The sequence below is a fragment of the Podarcis bocagei genome, assembly GCF_964188305.1.
Source record: "Podarcis bocagei genome assembly, chromosome: 15".
Classification (NCBI taxonomy): Eukaryota; Metazoa; Chordata; class Lepidosauria; order Squamata; family Lacertidae; genus Podarcis; species Podarcis bocagei.
This window is the reverse complement of record NC_138141.1, coordinates 39,375,855-39,394,797: the sequence shown is the minus strand read 5'-3', so window position 1 is coordinate 39,394,797 and position 18,943 is coordinate 39,375,855. Positions and strand designations below refer to the sequence as shown.

The window sequence follows — 18,943 nt, the reverse complement described above, 5'->3', positions numbered from 1 at the left end:
ATGTTTTCCAGGCTTTTTGACTTCTGCAAATCCTTTCTGCACCAGCTCAGTGTCCAAGGATTGTGGGGTGCTTGGCAAGGAACACCTACTCAGTATTTGTGGCAGGCTGCCCTAACCTTTACCTGCCCCGTCCCCATAAACTGACATATGTCAGTTTCAAAACAGCAGTCCAACACTCCCCTACAGCCACACAGATTGGTAGGAGTTGCAGGCAAGCTGCCTCCTGGGGGGGATCTATTCGATTATTGATCAACGACCGTTACTGAGGAACAGACTTTGTGCAAAGGAAAAAGCCTGTCTGCTGGATGATGCCCAAAGGCCCATGTAGCATCCTCTACACTCACAGTGACCAATCAGATGCCTCAACGAGAGACTTGCAAGTAGCACCAGAGCTCAACACCTGAGCTCTTTCCACCTGAGACTGCCTTGCCCATTGTGGCTAGTAGCCACCTATGGCCCTTGCCTCCAATTGGAGTGTTTAAGTAGCCCAGGGTGTTGTGGACTCAACTTGCCTCATTATCATTGCAGACTCTCCATATCAAACAAAATACTTCAAAAATCAATGCTGAGTTTCATATGGAAAGTAGACTCCAGAACGCCTGATTCTCCCCCCCCCCTTAAATAAAAAACCTTCATATTTTAGCCTGGTTGCATAACCCTGAATGATGGTACGTAAGAAGCAACCTTTTGGTGCAACAGTTTGAGTACTTCCCCCCCCCCTCTATAATTTGCAGGGTCCTCTTTGTATTAGAACTGCTGAGGCCTATTATACCCCTCATTTAAATTTTTATTTGATTTGTGCCCTTTGGGGGTAAAAGGAAAGGTGAACTACCTTTGATTTTATTGCTTGGCTGAAACACATTAAAAAGTTCTACCACACACAGACCCCAAAATTCTGCAGCCTGAAAAAAATTGAATTCTGAAGCACGTGTTGTGTAAATCTGCATGTAATTGCATATCACACTTCAAAAAGCCTCTCCTCACGTTGGTCAAAAGAATTATTAAAAAACTGAATGCCTTTCCAACCTGTAATTCTCTACCTGAAGTGTGAATGAAAACCATCTAGGACCCATTTAGCTTCCTAAATGCTACTGCATCCAGAGGTCTCTACAGCATCTCCTCTTCCCATTGAGATGTGCCTTCTTTTGTAGAAGCATTTAGGAGGGGAAGGGAACCCAGCCACAAACTTGCTTTAATATAGTTTATTCTGAATATTTCTATTGCCACAATGAGAACTAGTTTTGCTAACACCAGGTGCAGTATCAAGCCATCTCACCCTAAGATATCCCAGTCAGAAGAAAAGCACTTTTATCCTTAAATGACTTCTCTGCTGCCTTTCAGGAACAGGTTCTGAACTTGTGCAAATGGTCAACAACAGTGTTCCTCCAGAAGCACACAGGGGTTTCGGAAGGCTGAGATCGCCCTCAGGAGACAGTGTTGGGTAGTGGTTAAGAGTGCTGGAGGCCAGGGCTCAAATCCCTGCCAAGCTGTGAAACTCACTGGGTGACCTTGGGCCACTCGCAACAACCCCCTCAGCCTTACCTGCTCCACAGGGTTGTTGTGAGAATAAAATGGGGAGGGAAAGAACCATTTATACCACCTTGAGTTCCTTGGAGGAAAGGTGGGATGTAACTGAGTTATAAATACCCCGCCCCTCAAAAGTAACTCAACTTGCACTCTGCATAGAAATTAGACAGTGTTGACCATGTACACACTCTAAGTTAAGAACATATCTTAGGTACAGGTAACCATTAGGTCCAGTCGTGACCAACTCTGGGGTTGCGGCGCTCATCTCGCTTTATTGGCTGAGGGAGCCGGCGTACAGCTTCTGGGTCATGTGGCCAGCATGACAAAGCTGCTTCTGGTGAACCAGAGCAGCACACAGAAATGCCGTTTACCTTCCTGCCAGAGTGGTACCTATTTATCTACTTGCACTTTGATGTGCTTTCGAACTGCTAGGTTGGCAGGAGCAGGGACCGAGCAACGGGAGCACACCCTGTCGTGGGGATTTGAACTGCTGACCTTCTGATCGCCAACTCCTAGGCTCTGTGCTTTAACCCACAGCGCCACCCACGTCCCTTAAGAACATCTTTCACCCCCAAATCCTGGGAACTGTAGTTTACCCCCTACAATTCCTAACACACTTAACTACAGCTCCCAGGATTCACTTTAAATGCCTGGTGTGTATGCAGTCTACATGTCTGAATATCTATCTCCCCCACAGCCCCCTTTTACCCTTGGAGAGCGCCAGGGTAAGGTGCAAAACGCATCCCACAACCCTTGCACTCTAGCCTCTCATCAGCCTCAAATATTAAAACAAACAAACAGGACACTGTTCTTAAATGTGCCAATTCCTGCTCTCTCTGTGCATTTTGATGTTTTTGAAAAAGAAATGTTTCATTTCAAGCAACTGCACTTAGGAAGGAAACTTTTTTTTTTTGCACTCTATGAAGTATCAATATATTCCCAAATTAAGACTCATGCAGGCTGGAACAGTGGGAAACTTCCTTTTCTGGAGAGCGAATTTTCTGTGTGAGCATCACCATTGAAGCACCTCACTTTAACCCAAGGCAGTTCCTCTTCTGTCCCCTGACATCTTTAGATGGGAGACACAAGTTATCATCAAATTCAAGAGCTACATCCACCTCCTGTGGTGTGTGTTTTTTGGGAGGAAGGGGGTGTTAACAAGCTGGTTCCAACAAAACTCTGCATGATACTTTTAGGCATACTTTGGATTACCGCACAGACACCACAAACGTGTTTTTCAGAGACAGTCTGGGTCACCCTTGTTTATTTTTTCACAGCCAAAAGGGAGAAAAAGTTATTGACATGCTTTCCTTCCCGCCAAATCCCAGGTTATACAAGCACAGATGAATCCCCATCTCCTTATGATCTAAGCTCTGGAGTTCCAACTCCTTAGGTGATTTTTGAGGAGTGGGGAGGTCGGAGTGGTTCCTTCCCCATCTAATTTGTAGACTTCTTAACTGCAAAAGCAACTAGTTGTTTCAGCTAAAGCACTTCCAAGGAATGATCTTGCAAAAGAAAAACAGAGAAGCGGCCCTGGAGCAACTGGACACCTTTGCTATAGAACTGAAATCATACAATCTGCTTCTCAAAACACAGCTAACTGTTGAGAAGGTGGGGTGAGGGAGACACAAAACGATCAGGAAAGGGCTTCTGTACATCAGCCACCATGTTGGGCGTTATGTGGAGATTGTGTGTCTCCAAGTAAAAGCAGAGGCAGACTACAAGCACAGCCAACACGGAGCCACCGATTTGGAACAGGATCTTCCCACACAAACAAGTGACTGGAAGCGAGGTGGCAAATAAGGCAAGGCTGACTCAAACTGGGATGAGGAGAGGCCTGGTCACAGTTTTCTTGCATCATGAAGACACATGGCTGGGCCACGTGCCCAGCCAATACTCCAGCACAAAAATATGAGGCAGCTCCCTTTGAAATGGCTTTCTGGGGGTGGGGGTGCAATAATGTATTTCGGACCAGGACAAACCACTTCGAAAATACGGCACTTAAAATTCCATTTTACAGCTAAATACCAGCTGTCACCCATTTTTACTGTCAAATATTAGGCATGTTTGAGAGACAGTTTTGGATCAAGAAGAAACAAAGACGACCACCTTTTTTTCCCTTTTACAGCCAAGGCAACTTAAAAAGGAGAACAATGCACTCTTTGGGGACAGAAAAGCTGGCTGGAATTATTATTTTTTTAAAGAAACAAAACAAAACATTGAGTACCTCATTTGAAGCCAGATTCTGACCCTTAATTGCCACCTTTTTGGGGGTCTGCTTACAGCCAGCTTCTGAACCTTTCAAAAGGAATTTAAAAACCAAAGGATTTCTTTAATGGAATTTTAGAGATTCTCTTTTTATTTCATTTCTCCTTCCCGCTTAAAGGCCATTTGTTGAAGCATTTTTAATTTTTATTTTTTTTACAGTTCTCCTAGTGCAAAAGAAAATGAAAAAGAAAAAGAGCAGAAACCGAAAACAAGGAACATGAAAAAGATGCTGCTGCCTTCCTTCTCCCAGGCAACCAAAAACAAAAACAAAACGAACAGAATTTTAGGTGGTGTTTTTACTGCAACATATACACATTAAATATAGTTTACAGTCCATGCAGCGGCGCAACCATGGTTGAAGGGTTCCTGGGCCCCCGCCTTCAGTGCACTACAGTCCATGTTCCTCGCCCGCCGTCATCGCGACCCCCCCTCCACTGCCGCCTGCCTGCCTCCTAGCCCGACTTGAAGAGGAGAATTGCAACCTGGCCCAAATAGAAATAAATGAAATGCTTCGTCTCGTGCGTTACGTAGCTGCCGAAATTCCTGCCCACGATGCAATGCCAAGTGGGGTTGTATTTCTTGTCAAATTCCTGAATGGGGAGGGGGAGAGGGGACACAGAAGAGAGAAGGGGGAGAGAGAGGACGTTATTGAAATGCAACAGCATCAAAAGGAGGCAGATCTGTGCCCCAAGGAGATTACAATCTGAACATCTGATACAGGAATCGGGAAGTGTGTTTCGGAGTCCAGAGGCCCTCAGCCAGAGCCTGTCTTGGCCAAGCCCTGGCGCTAGGCCCACCCTCACACACCCTTGCTCCTTGGCAACTCCTGCATGGTTTCCTTCAGCTGTGGGGGGAGAAGGTGGTCGTTTCTGCAGTAGGCTCAAGATAGTTCTGGAGTCTAACCCACCCGGAGACCAGCTTGAGACATCATGATAGCCCTAACAGCTACATTGAAGAGGTGGCTCCCATAATGCTTTGCAGCGTTGCGCAGAACAGTTAGGCAACTCATCCCCAAGCGGCACATGGCTTTGTCAGTCAGTATCTTCTAAAAATATAGCACCAGCCACAGAAGGTCGCAGGTTCAATCCCCAAGTAGGGTTGGGGTAGATTCCCTGTACAAAACCCCACTGCCAGTCAGCGTAGACAGTACTGAGTTAGATGGACCAATGGGTCACTATAAGGTCGCTTCCAATCAGGGCTTAAAGCCATGGGGGCAGGACCTTGGAGACCAGGGTTCAAATCCCCACTCAGCCATGAAGCACATTGGGTGACCTTGGGCCAGTCACGGACTCTCAGCCTAACCTGCCTCACAGGGCTGTTGTGGGGATTATACGAGGAAGGTGAAAACCACGTACGCTACCTGGAGTTCCGTGGAGAAATAGGTGGGATATAAATGCGATAAACAAAGCCTTTTGGTTATAATTAATTTCATAGAATTGCAGAGTTAGAAGGGACCGAAAGGGCCATCTAGTTCAACCCCCTGCGATGCAAGAATATTGAGTGCAGAGGGTAGCAGTAACTCTTCCAAAAAACTGATTCCCAAAAACTGGCATTGAGAGGCCTCCTTCCTCTGACAGTGGAGAGATACTATCTAGACCAGAACATTTATAATCAAGGCAGAAGCAGTGAAAAGTGTCACAGGCCTCCTGAATGGCCTTTTTTAAAGGCAGGTTTCATAGAATCATAGAATCATAGAATCATAGAGTTGGAAGAGACCACAAGGGCCATTGAGTCCAACCCCCTGCCAAGCAGGAAACACCATCAGAGCACTCCTGACATATGGTTGTCAAGCCTCTGCTTAAAGCTACATTGAAGAGGTGGCTCCCATAATGCTTTGCAGCGTTGCGCAGAACAGTTAGGCAACTCATCCCCAAGCGGCACATGGCTTTGTCAGTCAGTATCTTCTAAAAATATAGCACCAGCCACAGAAGGTCGCAGGTTCAATCCCCAAGTAGGGTTGGGGTAGATTCCCTGTACAAAACCCCACTGCCAGTCAGCGTAGACAGTACTGAGTTAGATGGACCAACAGGTTTCCCCCTGCTCACGGGAGACATTGCAATGTCATTTTATTATTTACCATTTTACTGTATTTTCTTATTCATGGATTTTGTTTCCATTGGTTTCTGTGTATTTCTGGCTAGTGGTGGGGCGGGGAGATGAACGTACTGGTGTTTTATGTGAATTGCCGACCGATTCTGCATATTAAGCCATATATAAATATTATTAATACTGTATGCTGAAATAAAAAGGCAGCCATGACTTTTGCCACACCCTTGCCTGGCTGTTCTGTGACAGACAGCCAAGCCAGCCACATGGAGTCCATTAGCACATGTACCCAGTCAAGGGCTTTATTTTAAAGAGGTCTTGCAAGCTCTTAGTCTCCGGGTCATGGGTTTGAGCCCCACATTGGGCAAACGTTTCCTGCATTGCAGGGGGTTGAATCAGATGACCCTCGTGGTCCCTTCAAACTCTACAATTCTATGATTCTAAGATGTGTTGGACATTGTTTCCCAGCAGGGAGGTAGCCAAGAAATAAAGGGGGGGGGGAGTGTTACTGGTTTGTTTCCGTTCTTATTTTCATTATGTATTTTGTGTTTTTTATATTGCAATTTTATGTTGTGAACCGCCCCGAGATCTACAGGTAAAGGGCAGCCTACAAATTTAATTAAGTAATTGTAATAATAAATAATTTGGAAGCAAATGAAAATGGGATTATACAAATCCATCAAGGATAGCAGCCGACAGTCGTGCTTTATCAATTCAATTCCTTCCAAAACACGCAGGGTAACAGTTGGTAACACACAATAAGCTCTAAGTACACACTATGTTTTGTCTTATTCTTACTGGATCACATTGTTACTATTAATGTTTGATGTTTTATTATTTTTATGTGTTGGAAGCTGCCCAGAGAGGCTGAGGCAACCCAGCCAGATGGGCAGGCTATAAATTAAAAAACAGTATGATTTATTTTTACAGTGGTACCTTGGTTTAAGAACAGCCATGTTTACAAACTATTTGGTTTACGGACTCCGCAAAACCGGAAGTAATGTCTTGGCTTACGAACTTTACCTCGGTCTAAGAACGGAAGCAGAATGGTGGAAGGGCACCGGCGGCAGGAGACCTCATTAGGGAAAGCGCGCCTTGGTTTAAGAACGGTTTCAGTTTAAGAACGGACTTCTGGAACGGATTAAGTTCGTAAACCGAGGTACCACTGTATTTATTATTCTACTGCATTTGCATCCTACCTTTGCTCCAAAGAGCTCAAGGAGGCAGATGTTTCTCCCCCTCCTCTTTCAATCCCCACAACAGCCAATTGATGGAGGTTCGGTTGAGAGAGGCAGTAACTGGCGCAGTAAGCTTCAAGACCAAGTGGGGATCCGAACCTACATTGCAGTGGTTCATAACTTGCCAGCTGCCAAGAAAGGGGCTGGCTAAGAAGAACAGGAATGGAGGGCAGGTGAGCACATGCCGCAGTCACTTCCTCAGAGATTCTGTCTTGCCATGGCAGAATGCGACTGATGAAACCCTGAGATGACCCAATCCATAATAAATAATAATAATAATTTTTTTATTTATATCCCGCCCTCCCCAGCCGAAGCCGGGCTCAGAGCAGCTAACAACAATAAAATAATACAACATTCTAAAATCATTCCATTATAAAATTAATTCAAATCAAATTGATGGCAACCATTGGGCTAGAGTTCTGTGAAGATTGCCAAAGGAGGGAGTCAGGCTGTGCCTTGGCCAAAGGCCTGGTGGAACAGCTCTGTCTTGCAGTCCCTGTGGAAATATGTCGTCCCACAGGGCCCTAGTCTCTTGTGGCAGAGCGTTCTACCAGATCGGAGCCACAGCCGAGAAAGCCCTGGCTCTGGTTGAGGCCAGCCTAACCTCTCTGTGGCCCAGGACCTCCAAGGTGTTTTTGTCTGAAGACCGTAAGGTCCTCCATGGGACATACCAGGAGAGGTGGTCCCGTAGGTATGAGGGTCCTAGGCCGCATAGGGCTTTAAAGGTTAAAACCAGCACCTTAAACCTTAAACCAAGGCTCTTTTTCCTCTCTCCCAAGTGCGGGAGCCACAATACCTTTTTGATGTATGCCGCTATGTCCTTTTCTATGTTGTACTTCTCCATGGCCTGAGTGGCGCAATCGACAGCATCTTGCTGCATGTCCTCGGACATGTCCGCATTCTTGATCACTGCCTTTCTGTCAGACATGATGGACCTGCCGGGAGGAAGCCAGAGAGGAAGGTCAAGTCACGCTGCAGACCACCACGGATCTGCCACGGCGCCACCCCTTGGAATGGCGGCTTGCAAGGAGGCAGGGCTGGGTTGAGGGGCAGACTGAAGCTGTGCTGCGTCCAATCCAACGGATGAGCCGCCACAGCTGCTTCTCTACCAGCTTTCAAAACAGGTTCACACATGGGGCTAGTCCACAAGAAAAGCACACCTTGCACTGTAGAAGCTGTGGGATGGTTTGTTTGCTTGGCCAGCAGCCGTTTATTCTGGCACCCTCCCTCCATCTATTTCAGTCCAACCTGATTGAGAAAAATGCGAGTTTTTAAGCAAGTGGTCCTCCCTTTGTGACTGGGGAAGGGGGCAGTTTGCTGTGTCGCATTTTGTGCAGGCCTGATCTATCAGCACTGGGCTTCCACGCAAATGCACTCTCAACGCAAGGACTGAACACTGCAAACATACCTCCACAGCTCTCACTTTCACTGACGTTGGTATATGCTAGAGTTCTTGGAGAAATCCTCTGTCGTTCACTCTAAAGCAAGGATAGAGTACCTGGTGTTGCTAAGACTACAACTCCCATCAGCCCCAACTAGCATGGCCAGAGTTTTAGTCCCCCAATAACTGGAGGGCTGCAGACACCTTAACTCCTGATCTGATTAAGTCAGGCTGTTGCTTGCAAAACCACTATTTCTACCTACCCAGCAAACCTACAACAACAGAGTCAGACCTGTACCACCTTATGCTGAACCCACATGCTCTGTAATTGCCAGACCAGCAAGATTTCAGGCCAAGGAGGTCTCAGGTCCAATCCCTGGCCTCTCCAGGTGGGACTTGGAAAGCTTTCCTGCCCCAAACCCTGGAGAGTTGCTGCCAGTCAGTTTTGACCAGGCATCCCCAAACTCGGCCCTCCGGATGTTTTTGGACTACAACTCCCATCATCCCTAGCTAACAGGACCAGTGGCCAGGGATGATGGGAGTTGTAGTCCCAAAACAGCTGGAGGGCCGAGTTTGGGGGTGCCTGGTTTTTAGACAATAGTGAACAAGACAGGACCAATGCTATGGCTCACTATTAAGGCTGCTTCCTATGGGCCTAAGATGCTTTTGAATAGGGTCTCAGAATCGGGCCCAGTGCAACTGGTCAGCAGACGTCAAGTTGTAAAGCTGTTTCAGGTGGCAAGGAAGGGCTACAATAAGCTGTTCCCTCTTATCAGACACTTCTAGAGAGCTAGGCCCCAATGGGACTGTACATTTAAAGCAGTGCATTTAAACCACCTTAAACAGTCGTGGCTTCCCCCCAAAAAAATCCCTATTCCCCTCCCAGAGTAGAATTCCCAGAATCCGTTGGGAAGAATGACTGGGAACTGCAGCCCTGTGAGGGAGACTCTTCACAACTCCTGGGACCCTTAAAGCAACAATTCCCAGGATTCTTTGGGGGAAGCTGCAACTGTTTAAAGTGGTATGATACTGCTTTAAATGTATAGCACAGACCGGACTTTAGTGCAATCAAGACCTGGCTTTACTGGGTAGGAGGAAAAGGAAAACCAGAAGACAACAGTCCACAGGCAGCCTCAGATGCAACAGTTCAGCAAAGCCCCTCTTCTGCATCTTCTTTGAAGCGGACACCACAGCTGAAATCCTTGACGCTTTAATGCAGATTTGCACTGCCACACTGGGCCTCTTTTATAAAAATAGAAAGAGTTCCCCAACCTGATGTCCTCTAGATGTCACTGGGACTCCCCAACTCCCACCAGCCAGGATGGGAGATAGCCTGGGGTGACAGGCAGTATGGTGCAGTGGTTAAAGAGTGTTCAAACAGAACCTGGGAGACCAGGACATTCAAATCCTCACCCAGTCAAGCAACTCACTGGGTAACCTTGGGCCATCAGCCTAAACTACCTCCAAGGTCGTTGAAAGGATAAAATGGGGAGGGGGAGAACCACATACAACTCCTTGAGGGTGAGAGTTTGTGGAACCTGGTGAAGGATCTAACCTCTGCAGGTGGAACTACCATATGTTGCCAGTTCCCACCCTCCCTGACCAATTCTGGCCATACTGATTGGGGATAATTGAGAGGGCCTCAGATTCCCCATCCTGGCCTCCTTCAAGCAGGCAGGTTCAAGCCCTTTCTTACCTACCAGCATACAGTTAAAACTGAATGTGTGAACACCATTTATATATCCAAAACATGTAACTGGGACAAAAATCTCTACTTGGAAGGCTCTTTGAAAGAGGAAGAGGGATCAGCAGGCACCAAAGATAACAACAGAGATTGCGCTTGTCTGATACACAACAAGATGGAATCCCTAAGGGAACTCCATCCTAAAGGTCCAATTCCTGCTCTGTGCAGAACAGACCTCCTTTTCAAACAGTCTCTGCAAGAGACACTCTCTCCTTCAGAACACAGTGATCAGCTAAGTATACAAGGGGTGAGACAGTTTTTAAGGCATCCTGATCCCAAGGCCTATAGGGCTGTGTGCATATAGAGCACCTTGAACTCTGCTTGGTACTGTTCTGAAGACAACAAATCAGAACAATGCCATCTCTTCCCTTCATCTCTCTCTCTCTCATATCAAAAACCCCCTCCTCCATTACTCCACTATCACTGAGCTGTGAGCAGTGGCGTAGCGTGGGTTGTCAGCACCCGGGGCAAGGCAAGTAATTTGCACCCCCTAACCCGTGGATTTGCGCCCCCTAACCCTAACCCCCAGATGTTGCGTCCGGTGCGGCCGGCCCCCCCCCTGCACCCCCCACGCTACGCCACTGGCTGTGAGTACATGTAACTGAAATGAATATAGACTTTTCCATCTTTGGCTCTCACCTCCATTTCCATCTCTTATGGGTAATGCTAGATTTGTAAGCTCCTCAAGGCCACAACTGCCCACCCATCTCATGAGTTAAATCCTGCATTGGCTGCACACTCAGCAGGGAACAGGCATGGGCAGACAAAGCAAACAGGATTTAACTTCCTGCTCACCAGCAGATGCCCAGGGAGTTAAATCCTGCTCAGTTCTTCAGGATTCCATGCCAACTTCTTCCCGGTTCAAGGAGTTTGCATGGAACCCCCTGCTAAAATGAAGGGACCTCTGGTTCTAGCAGCTCCTTGCAAGGTGCTTTGAAACCCCAGCTTCAAAGAACCTTGTACCTGACGCCAGGTAATTGACAGGCTGGCAACTCTGCCCGCCTGTCAAATTTGGCCTGCAAGGCTGATCCCAAAAGAATCTGGCCCAGGGAGCCGAAAGGTTCCCCACCCAATGTAGACCACACCCCACGCTGGCACAGCATAAACAGGACCCTTAACCCTCCCCACCCAACATTCAAAGGCTGAAGGTCAGCATTTTCTCTACCAACAGATCCCAAGAGCTGCAGTTCCCAAAGCTTTCAATGCCCACACTAATGCATGCAGCCACCACCCACTGAAATAACTTGGCCATACATGAGCTTCATAAATGGGAGTTTACATAGCCAATCACCCACAGACTTTCACTGGGGTGGGTGGAGAGTCTCTCTACTCAGCTGCCTTAACCACAAACAATGCAGAGCCACAAAAGGGTTGAGCCACAGATGCAAACGCTGCAAGGAAGTGAGGTCAGTCTTTGTGGGCACGTCCACATGACCAATATAATAACCAGGGCTGTGGTTGTGGTTGTTTTATAAAGGCTGCTCAATCACATCACTCACACCCCTTCCCAACTGACATCTTTTAGGAACATTAGAAACCGCCCAACAATTAATTCATAGTTAATTCCCATGACAGAGAGTAGAAGCCATGACAGTTAAGCCAGGCTTTTAAAACTAAGTTACTAGTCCACATGATTGACACGCTGCCCGCCTGCCAATCCACAGCCTGTTAATTTGTGCCACACAACATGTGCAAGTTTCAATAGCCTCTGTGCCTTGGTCACAGGCAACTAGTTCCACTTAGCATAAGCAAATAGATAGCCGTTTTGGCTGGTAGCCATAGGTAAGTTCTAGCTCTACTGTCAGAGGTAGAATACCAGGTGTGAATACCAGGTATAGGGGGATTGGGGGGGGGACCCTGCTTATGGGCTTCCCATTGGTCACTGCAAGAACAGGACATTGACTAGCGGGTCTTTCTGCTGCTCTTCAAAAGCAGGTTTCTGGAAGAGCTTTCACTCTGGTGGAAGCTCATCGCAATCAGGAGATTCCCCAGCAACCATGCAGAACAACCGTTCCTGGGATTCTCTAATCCAAGGCCATTTAGCAAGCAACGAGCGAGCCAGAGTTTACTCAGAGGACACCACCCCCGTTTCCCCTGCCTGCAGGAGGAGTTAAATTCACTTTGCAAATACCAAACCTTATCCACCCAGAATCGTAAGCATTCCCCAGACCCCTGCAGTGTTAAGGAGAAATGCCAGAATGGTTGCAGAGTGGAAGACAGGGTGGTGTTAACAAGAAGCCCTGAGCCTTCCCAGAACCACAGTTTGCAGGAATCTCTTGAACAGGAGTGAGGAACAGCAGCCTGGAATGTGCCCTGGAACTCTGATGCTGCCTCTTGCTTGCATGGATGGAGGACAGGTGTGTGTGCGTGTGTAGAAACCAGCCCTGGTGTACAAACCACAAAGTCAACATTTATATGCTTGGCCCCACCCACTTTTCCTCCAGCCCCGCCCACCACTGCCATGTGGCCCCTGGAAGGTCCTACAAAAGGGTAAAAAAATTTCCCACCCTTTGCTCTCGAAATAGTCGTAACTACCAAATTCAAAGATTTGGGAAGGGGGCCCAGCTCAGCAGAAGAGCACCCAGAGCCGGGGGAGCACCTGGGCCACGACATCTCCCATTAGGTAGAGGATCAGGTAGCTGCTGCCAGCCAGAGCAGACAACACTGAGGTCAATGGACGAGCAGTCTTAACCTGGTATAAAGCAGCTCCCTGCATTCATAGCGGAGATGTGGCTGGGGTGATCAGCCAGCCAGGAGATACTCAAGAAACAAAGGGTGTGAACAGCAAGCTGATTAACTGACGCCACCCCACCCCTGCACACATACACAGTCCTTCTATGAAAGAGTTACTGGGAAAATCTTCAACAGCAGCTTATCCAGCTTCTTACACACTGCACCACCCACCGGCAGCTAAGGCAAGCAGGCCAGCTTCCTTGTAGGCCAACCACTACTAACGGCGACATAAGAACATGTGCTTGAGCTTGCTTTCCCCTCCTCCCTCCCCATTCTTTTTCCTCGTGTGTCATGACTTTTCTGTTGTAAGCCTGAGGGCGGGGGCTGTCTTAATACAGATTTCTGCAAGCTGCTCCATAAAGCCTTTTTGTGTGTGTGTGCATTAAGTCTGGGGTATAACTGCCACAAATGAACAATTACTAAAAAAGAAGAAGAAGAAGAGGAAGGGTTTTTCCGTCTGGAAGCACTGAGACTGCATGCTGAGAGTGATTCCTGTCTCTTGGCAGGACCCCAAAAGGGACAGAAGGAATAGCTTTGTTGCAGCCGTTAAAATATAGCTACCCAAGAGCGAAGAAGGAACCCGGAACCCGTTACATAATAGCCATGGCCAAGGTTACAATTATCCAAACCTTTGTTATCCCCCCCTGCCCACCAGTTTGAAGACTACCCTGTGCATCCCTCTCTGCCTAAAAAACAACATTATTGCATTTACCATGAAGGAGCTGCTACATTTACTGGAACTGTAACAAGAGGAAGACTCCCACTTTGCACACACAAAAAAACTTTGAAAGGATATGGGGTTTGCTACAGTCCTAAACCAGCCGCAAGGAACCAGTGGCCCTCCAGATGTTGATGAACTACAACTCCCATCAGCCCCAGCAAGCCTGGCTGATGGGGCGAAGCATGTCAGCAACATCTGCGGGGCCACAGGTTCCCCTCCCCTGTCCTAGACAGAAGAAGAGCCAGCCTGTCATTGCTAGCCTGCAAGGCCTCTTGGCACCGATGCAGGAAATTGATTCAACCCAGCAGCCACGTTCTTCGGCTTCCACTTGCTCCCATTTCACAGGTGAGGTAAAGAGAGGCCTTCCCTGCAGGAGGAGCGGAAAGCACACCAATGACTGCAAAAGCACCCTGGAAGTTTAGGAACAGCATCCAAGGCGAGGGTGTCCCATCATGCTCTTGGAAACAGAAGCCCAAATGAAAACCAACCAGATTTTGAAAGATTGAGGGGCACCGAGGGAAGCAAAGAGATTAGCCCCCCCCCTCCACTGGGGTCCCAAAGTGCACACTTCCCCCCAGCAAGTTAATTTGTTTTTATTTTCTTCCATTGAGGAAGCTGCGTTATATACTGAATCAAACAACGCAGTCCATATAGCCTACTACTGCACCTGGGACCTGCGCATGGCAATGCTGTCGCTACACCCTCTCCTCTAAAAGTCCGGCCTGTAAGAAATTCAAAGCGCCGTCCTCAGGGGAACACTTGCTGCAAAGCCAGGGATGTTGCCAGAACAGGTTGAAGGGCCAAACCGTCCCGCCAGCCAGACGTGCCTTGGGGTCACCCGTCTTCCAGCAGCGTATTAGTTCCACTTGAACTCAACACCAAGCTTATCAGTACCCGTCTCAGCTAAGATGAACTTAAAAAAACAACAACACAAAAACCAGGGAAGGCATTTACGTAGTTCCTTCTAATAGGGTAAGCCAGTCTCTCCGTAAAATATTTACAGCATGAATATGGGGGGTGCGGGGGAGAACCCCCAAAGGATCTTACATTGGATACATGCATGCAGGCCCCTTGCAACAGCACCGGGGAAAAGGGCTGTGGCTCAGTGGTTAGTGCACCTGCCGTGCATGCAGAAGGTCCCATGTTCAATGCTAAGGTCAAGCTGGGAGAGACATCGGCCAGTCAGTGCAGGCAGCAGTGAGCTAGACCACGCACCCCCAAACTCGGCCCTCCAGATGCTTTGGGACTACAATTCCCATCATCCCTGACCACTGGTCCTGTTAGCTAGGGATGATGGGAGTTGTGGTCCCAAAACATCTGGAGGGCCGAGTTTGGGGGTGCCTGAGCTAGACAGACCGACTCAGGACGAAGGGAGTCCCTGTGCACCACCTGCCCCTCTGCCCTTATTATGGTCATCACTTCTAGAACAGTGAGGACAATTCAATCATTTGTGTGGCATGGGCTGGGAGGGGAGAGAAGGGACCCTGGGATTCATTCAAAAGCCCTATCATAAAGGAAGCTGTCTTCTCCTTGGCCAGGACCCCCCCCCCCCTGCAATGACAGGGAAACTTTGGAGGACAATGCAACGGAGTGGGCAGCATGGGCATAGCCAGGGGGGCAGCTGCCACCCCCAATCAAGTAAAACAATTGAAATACTTAACTGACCAATCACGTCAGTTCTCCCCCCCCCAAACAAACGTCCTGCCCGCCCCCCAACAAAAATCCTGGCTATGCCCATAGTGGGCAGGCACATTATCCCAGGGTGCGTCCTCCAGAATCCTTGCAATATACACCACCCTCATGTCTCAGTGATGGGAGTTTTGCTCTGATCCCCCAACAGCCAAGCCACAAGGAGGGCAGTAATTGGAGGACCACAAGCCTGGGTTGCAGGAGGGTTGCAGCTCAAAAATAGAGCATGCAGGTTTGGTCCCCAGCATCTCTGGGTAGGGCCAGGAAAGGATCTCTGCCTGGATCCCTAGAGAACCACTGCCAGGCAGCGTCAACAATGCTGGACCAATGTCCTGACTCATGTTCACGCATGCATGGTGGTGGGGAAGGTGTGTGTGCCGTTATCACCTGCCCAGCCAAACACAAATGCCATAAAAGGCTTGTTTACAACATCAGCCATTTAAAACCCAGTCCCTTTTACTCTTGCAGGGATAGTGCCAGTCTGAGCAGCCTGGCGGGGTTGGCGGGAGGGCGAAGGAAGCAAGAGAGCGGCGGGTGCCACTCAGAGGTCCTTGGCAGAAAAAGTGGGGTGTAAAAACGCAATAGTAAATAAAACGGCACTTGGGAGGGGGAGATTCTCTTTCCTCCGGAGAGCATCCTCCCTTACTATGAGGCTGCTGCAATGGGGAGTTTCCCTTTAATACAGCCTCTCTCTTTTTTTTTTGGGGGGGGGGGAGAGAAGCAAGGAGAGGGTGGCTTGTAGAGTAAGCCCCAGAGGCCACACCACACATACAATCTTCCTTGGATCCTGACCAAGTTCAGCTCCACCTGCAGGTTCCAAAGGTGGTAACAGCCTCCCCAGCTAGGAAAAGGCCTCGGCAATGTTTTTTTCCCCCTCCTTCTTTTTTCTTAAAGCCTTCCAAGTCCCTACTCTAGAAGGATCCATGCTCAATCCCATGATCTCGGTTCCCTCCATCCCTGACAGGGACGTCACTGGACCTCGAAGCCAAGGGCAGCTCCAGCAGAATCCCATTGGCTCTGCTGCAACCCTCCTAGGAAGAGCAAAGGCAGCTTTTTAAGTTTGTCCCACCCTTAAAGGCAACCATCACAGACCTGAACCTGTCCTTTGCAAGAGGGGTTTCCCTCCCCCCCCCCCATGGGGATCTAAACAATCCTTCTTCCAGCTCCTATGTCACAAAGGGGCTTCCTAGCAAGGCTTTAGGAATCTTATTTTTTCACTAGCACTCCAAAAAGTCTCCAGTCTGATTTCAGGCTTGACCTTGGGGTTTTTTTTGGGGGGGGGGCATAGTATTAATATTTAATTTATCCGATTTTAAAAATCAATATATTGGGGGGGGGGAGAGAGAAAGAACTGGCTACTTGATTCCAGAATGAAATGTTATAATACCAGCTGCATCCCAATCAACACTCACACAACTACTGTACTGCAGAGGTGAGCGAGAAAGCCAAGCGGATGGGCAGTTTGCACACAGACACACTATATATATATATTTTTGGGAGGGTATAGCTCAGAGTTAGCCGAAAGAGGTAGATCCACAGAAACCGCGTCTGCCAAGTTTGGTACAAAGGAAAGTAGATTGTACACTCAATACCCAGCAGCTCTGCCCGCTTTTGGGGGAGAGTGGATGGGGGGGGGGGAAGCAGCCTGGGTTGCAATCCTCTGCACCCTTACCTTTGAATAATTGTGTAATATATATATATAAGTCCCACTGGGGCTTTCTGAACTCAAGGGGGGTTTACTTCCGAGTAGGCATGCATGAGATTGCACTAGGCGCAGGAGCCTAAGGGGCGTGGACTAAAACAGGGGAAAAAATGAAAAATAAGAAGGGAGGAAGGAGGGGCGGCCAAAATCAAGCATCCCCATCACTTCCAATGGCCAGAACCCCTCGCTGCTCGCGCAACTATTTGAGCGCCCCCCCCCCCCCATCAACCCCTCCGCCCCAAACTCGCCCCATCCAATTCTGCAATGGGGGAAAAAGCAAATAAAACGAATGAATAAGTCACCCGTTTGCAACCGCTTACCTTCACAGTGTTAGGCAAAGCCTCCGATTATTTATATATATATATATATTAAAAAATAATAATAATAAATGAGGGCGCGCTCTTTCCCCCCACGGCACGTCGAAAGGCAACGCTGCAAAGGTTTTCTACAGCCTCCCAACGCCCGGGCTCCAATGCGCGTTCCTGCCCCGTTTGCAAAAAGAAAAAAAGGGGGAAAGCACCAGCGAAGCGTCCGATGCTGCTGTCGGCGAAGGTGGTTGGAGCGTCGCTCGCTTACTCAGCGCAGCAGCAGCGCCGGCGCCCTCCGCTCTCTTCCCCCCGCGAGCCTCCTCTGGCTGCCTGCCCTGGCCCCCCCTGGGCTGAAATAGGCGCCCCTCCCCTTGCAGTAGCTCAGCCACGCTGCGCCTCCATTGGCTGCCGCAGAGCCTCGGCCCACAGCGACGTAGCGTTCTCCTCTCGCTGTTCTCTGTCTACATCTTATTTCATCCCATAATGCCACGAGGAAATTGCAGAACCAATTTTTTTGTATGTGTGGGGTGGGGGGGGTGGAGAGAGACTAGGGGTGGGGCTGGAGTTTCTCGCTTTTTGTTTGTAATTAAAACAGAGCGTCCACAAATGAGCCAATGAAGAAGCGGGCGTTATTATTATTATTTTCCCTGCTCAGGATCTGGGTCTTCTCTCTCGGCTTCCTTCCTCTTCTTCTTCTTCTTCTGCTCTGCCTCTCTCTCTGTTTCCGGGCAGGGAGCTGCTTGGAACAGCTGCATCGCCAGGCAGAACTGCAACAGGTGTAGCTTTATCTCAGCATCACTGGGGGGATGTTTGAAGCTGCACCTGTTGCATTGCTGCCTTTCAAAGGAGCGCTGGAATGAGGAAATGCAGCTGGTGGAGAGGGAGAGATAATTTGCCTGTAGGTAGAAGCCTTTGAGTTAGGTAACTGAGGATACAATTACAGATGGGTAGCCGTGTTGGTCTGCCATAGTCCAAATAAAAAAAATTCCTTCCTGTAGCACCTTAAAGACCAACTAAGTTAGTTCTTGGTATAAGCTTTCGTGTGCATGCACACTTCTTCAGATACACACTGAGGATACAATGTCCACTTGCTTAGGTGGGAATAAGCCCAATGGAACTCAGTGGGACTTACAGTGGTACCTCGGGTTAAGTACTTAATTCGTTCCGGAGGTCTGTTCTTAACCTGAAACTGTTCTTAACCTGAAGCAACACTTTAGCTAATGGGGTCTCCCGCTGCTGCTGCGCTGCCACCGTGCAATTTCTGTTCTCATCCTGCAGCAAAGTTCTTAACCTGAAGCACTACTTCTGGGTTAGCGGAGTCTGTAACCTGAAGCGTATGTAACCTGAGGTACCACTGTACTTCTGAGTAGATGCCCATAGAATTGCACTGGAAATCTCACTGGCTTGGGTGTTATGTGCAAATATTGTTTGAATGGGAGGTGAGGTGGGACTTCCTTGGAGCAGGGAAAAACAGAATGTAACACGCACACCCCATTTATATGGATCTTAAATTGATTGTTTAAGAAAAAGCTGTGTGTTTTGATTCCACAACGAAAATATCAGGATGTGAAATATTTGTGAAAATT

General features: G+C 48.4%; 1 protein-coding gene across 2 annotated transcripts; it reads right to left on the bottom strand.

The window, feature by feature from the left end:
* Nucleotides 1–2,760: 2,760 nt before the first annotated feature.
* Nucleotides 2,761–17,692, bottom strand: DYNLL2 (dynein light chain LC8-type 2). Of its 2 annotated transcripts, none has more exons than XM_081173256.1 (3): nt 17,370–17,692; nt 7,876–8,014; nt 2,761–4,385 (listed from the first exon to the last, which is right to left on the bottom strand). In XM_081173256.1, the coding sequence occupies exons 2-3, from the start codon at nt 8,005–8,007 to the stop codon at nt 4,248–4,250; spliced, it is 270 nt and encodes an 89-aa protein (XP_081029382.1). In that variant the 5' UTR covers nt 8,008–8,014; nt 17,370–17,692; the 3' UTR covers nt 2,761–4,247. The 2 variants fall into 2 exon arrangements, with proteins under 2 accessions (XP_081029382.1, XP_081029383.1); XM_081173257.1 differs by having other exon boundaries at nt 17,570–17,663.
* Nucleotides 17,693–18,943: the final 1,251 nt, after the last annotated feature.

Coding starts and splice junctions, on each gene's coding strand:
- DYNLL2 (XM_081173256.1), bottom strand. CDS start 8,007: ATGTCTGACAGAAAGGCAGTGATCAAGAATGCGGACATGTCCGAGGAC. Junction 4,386..7,875: donor TAGCGGCATACATCAAAAAG/GTATTGTGGCTC, acceptor CTCCCCATTCAG/GAATTTGACAAGAAATACAA.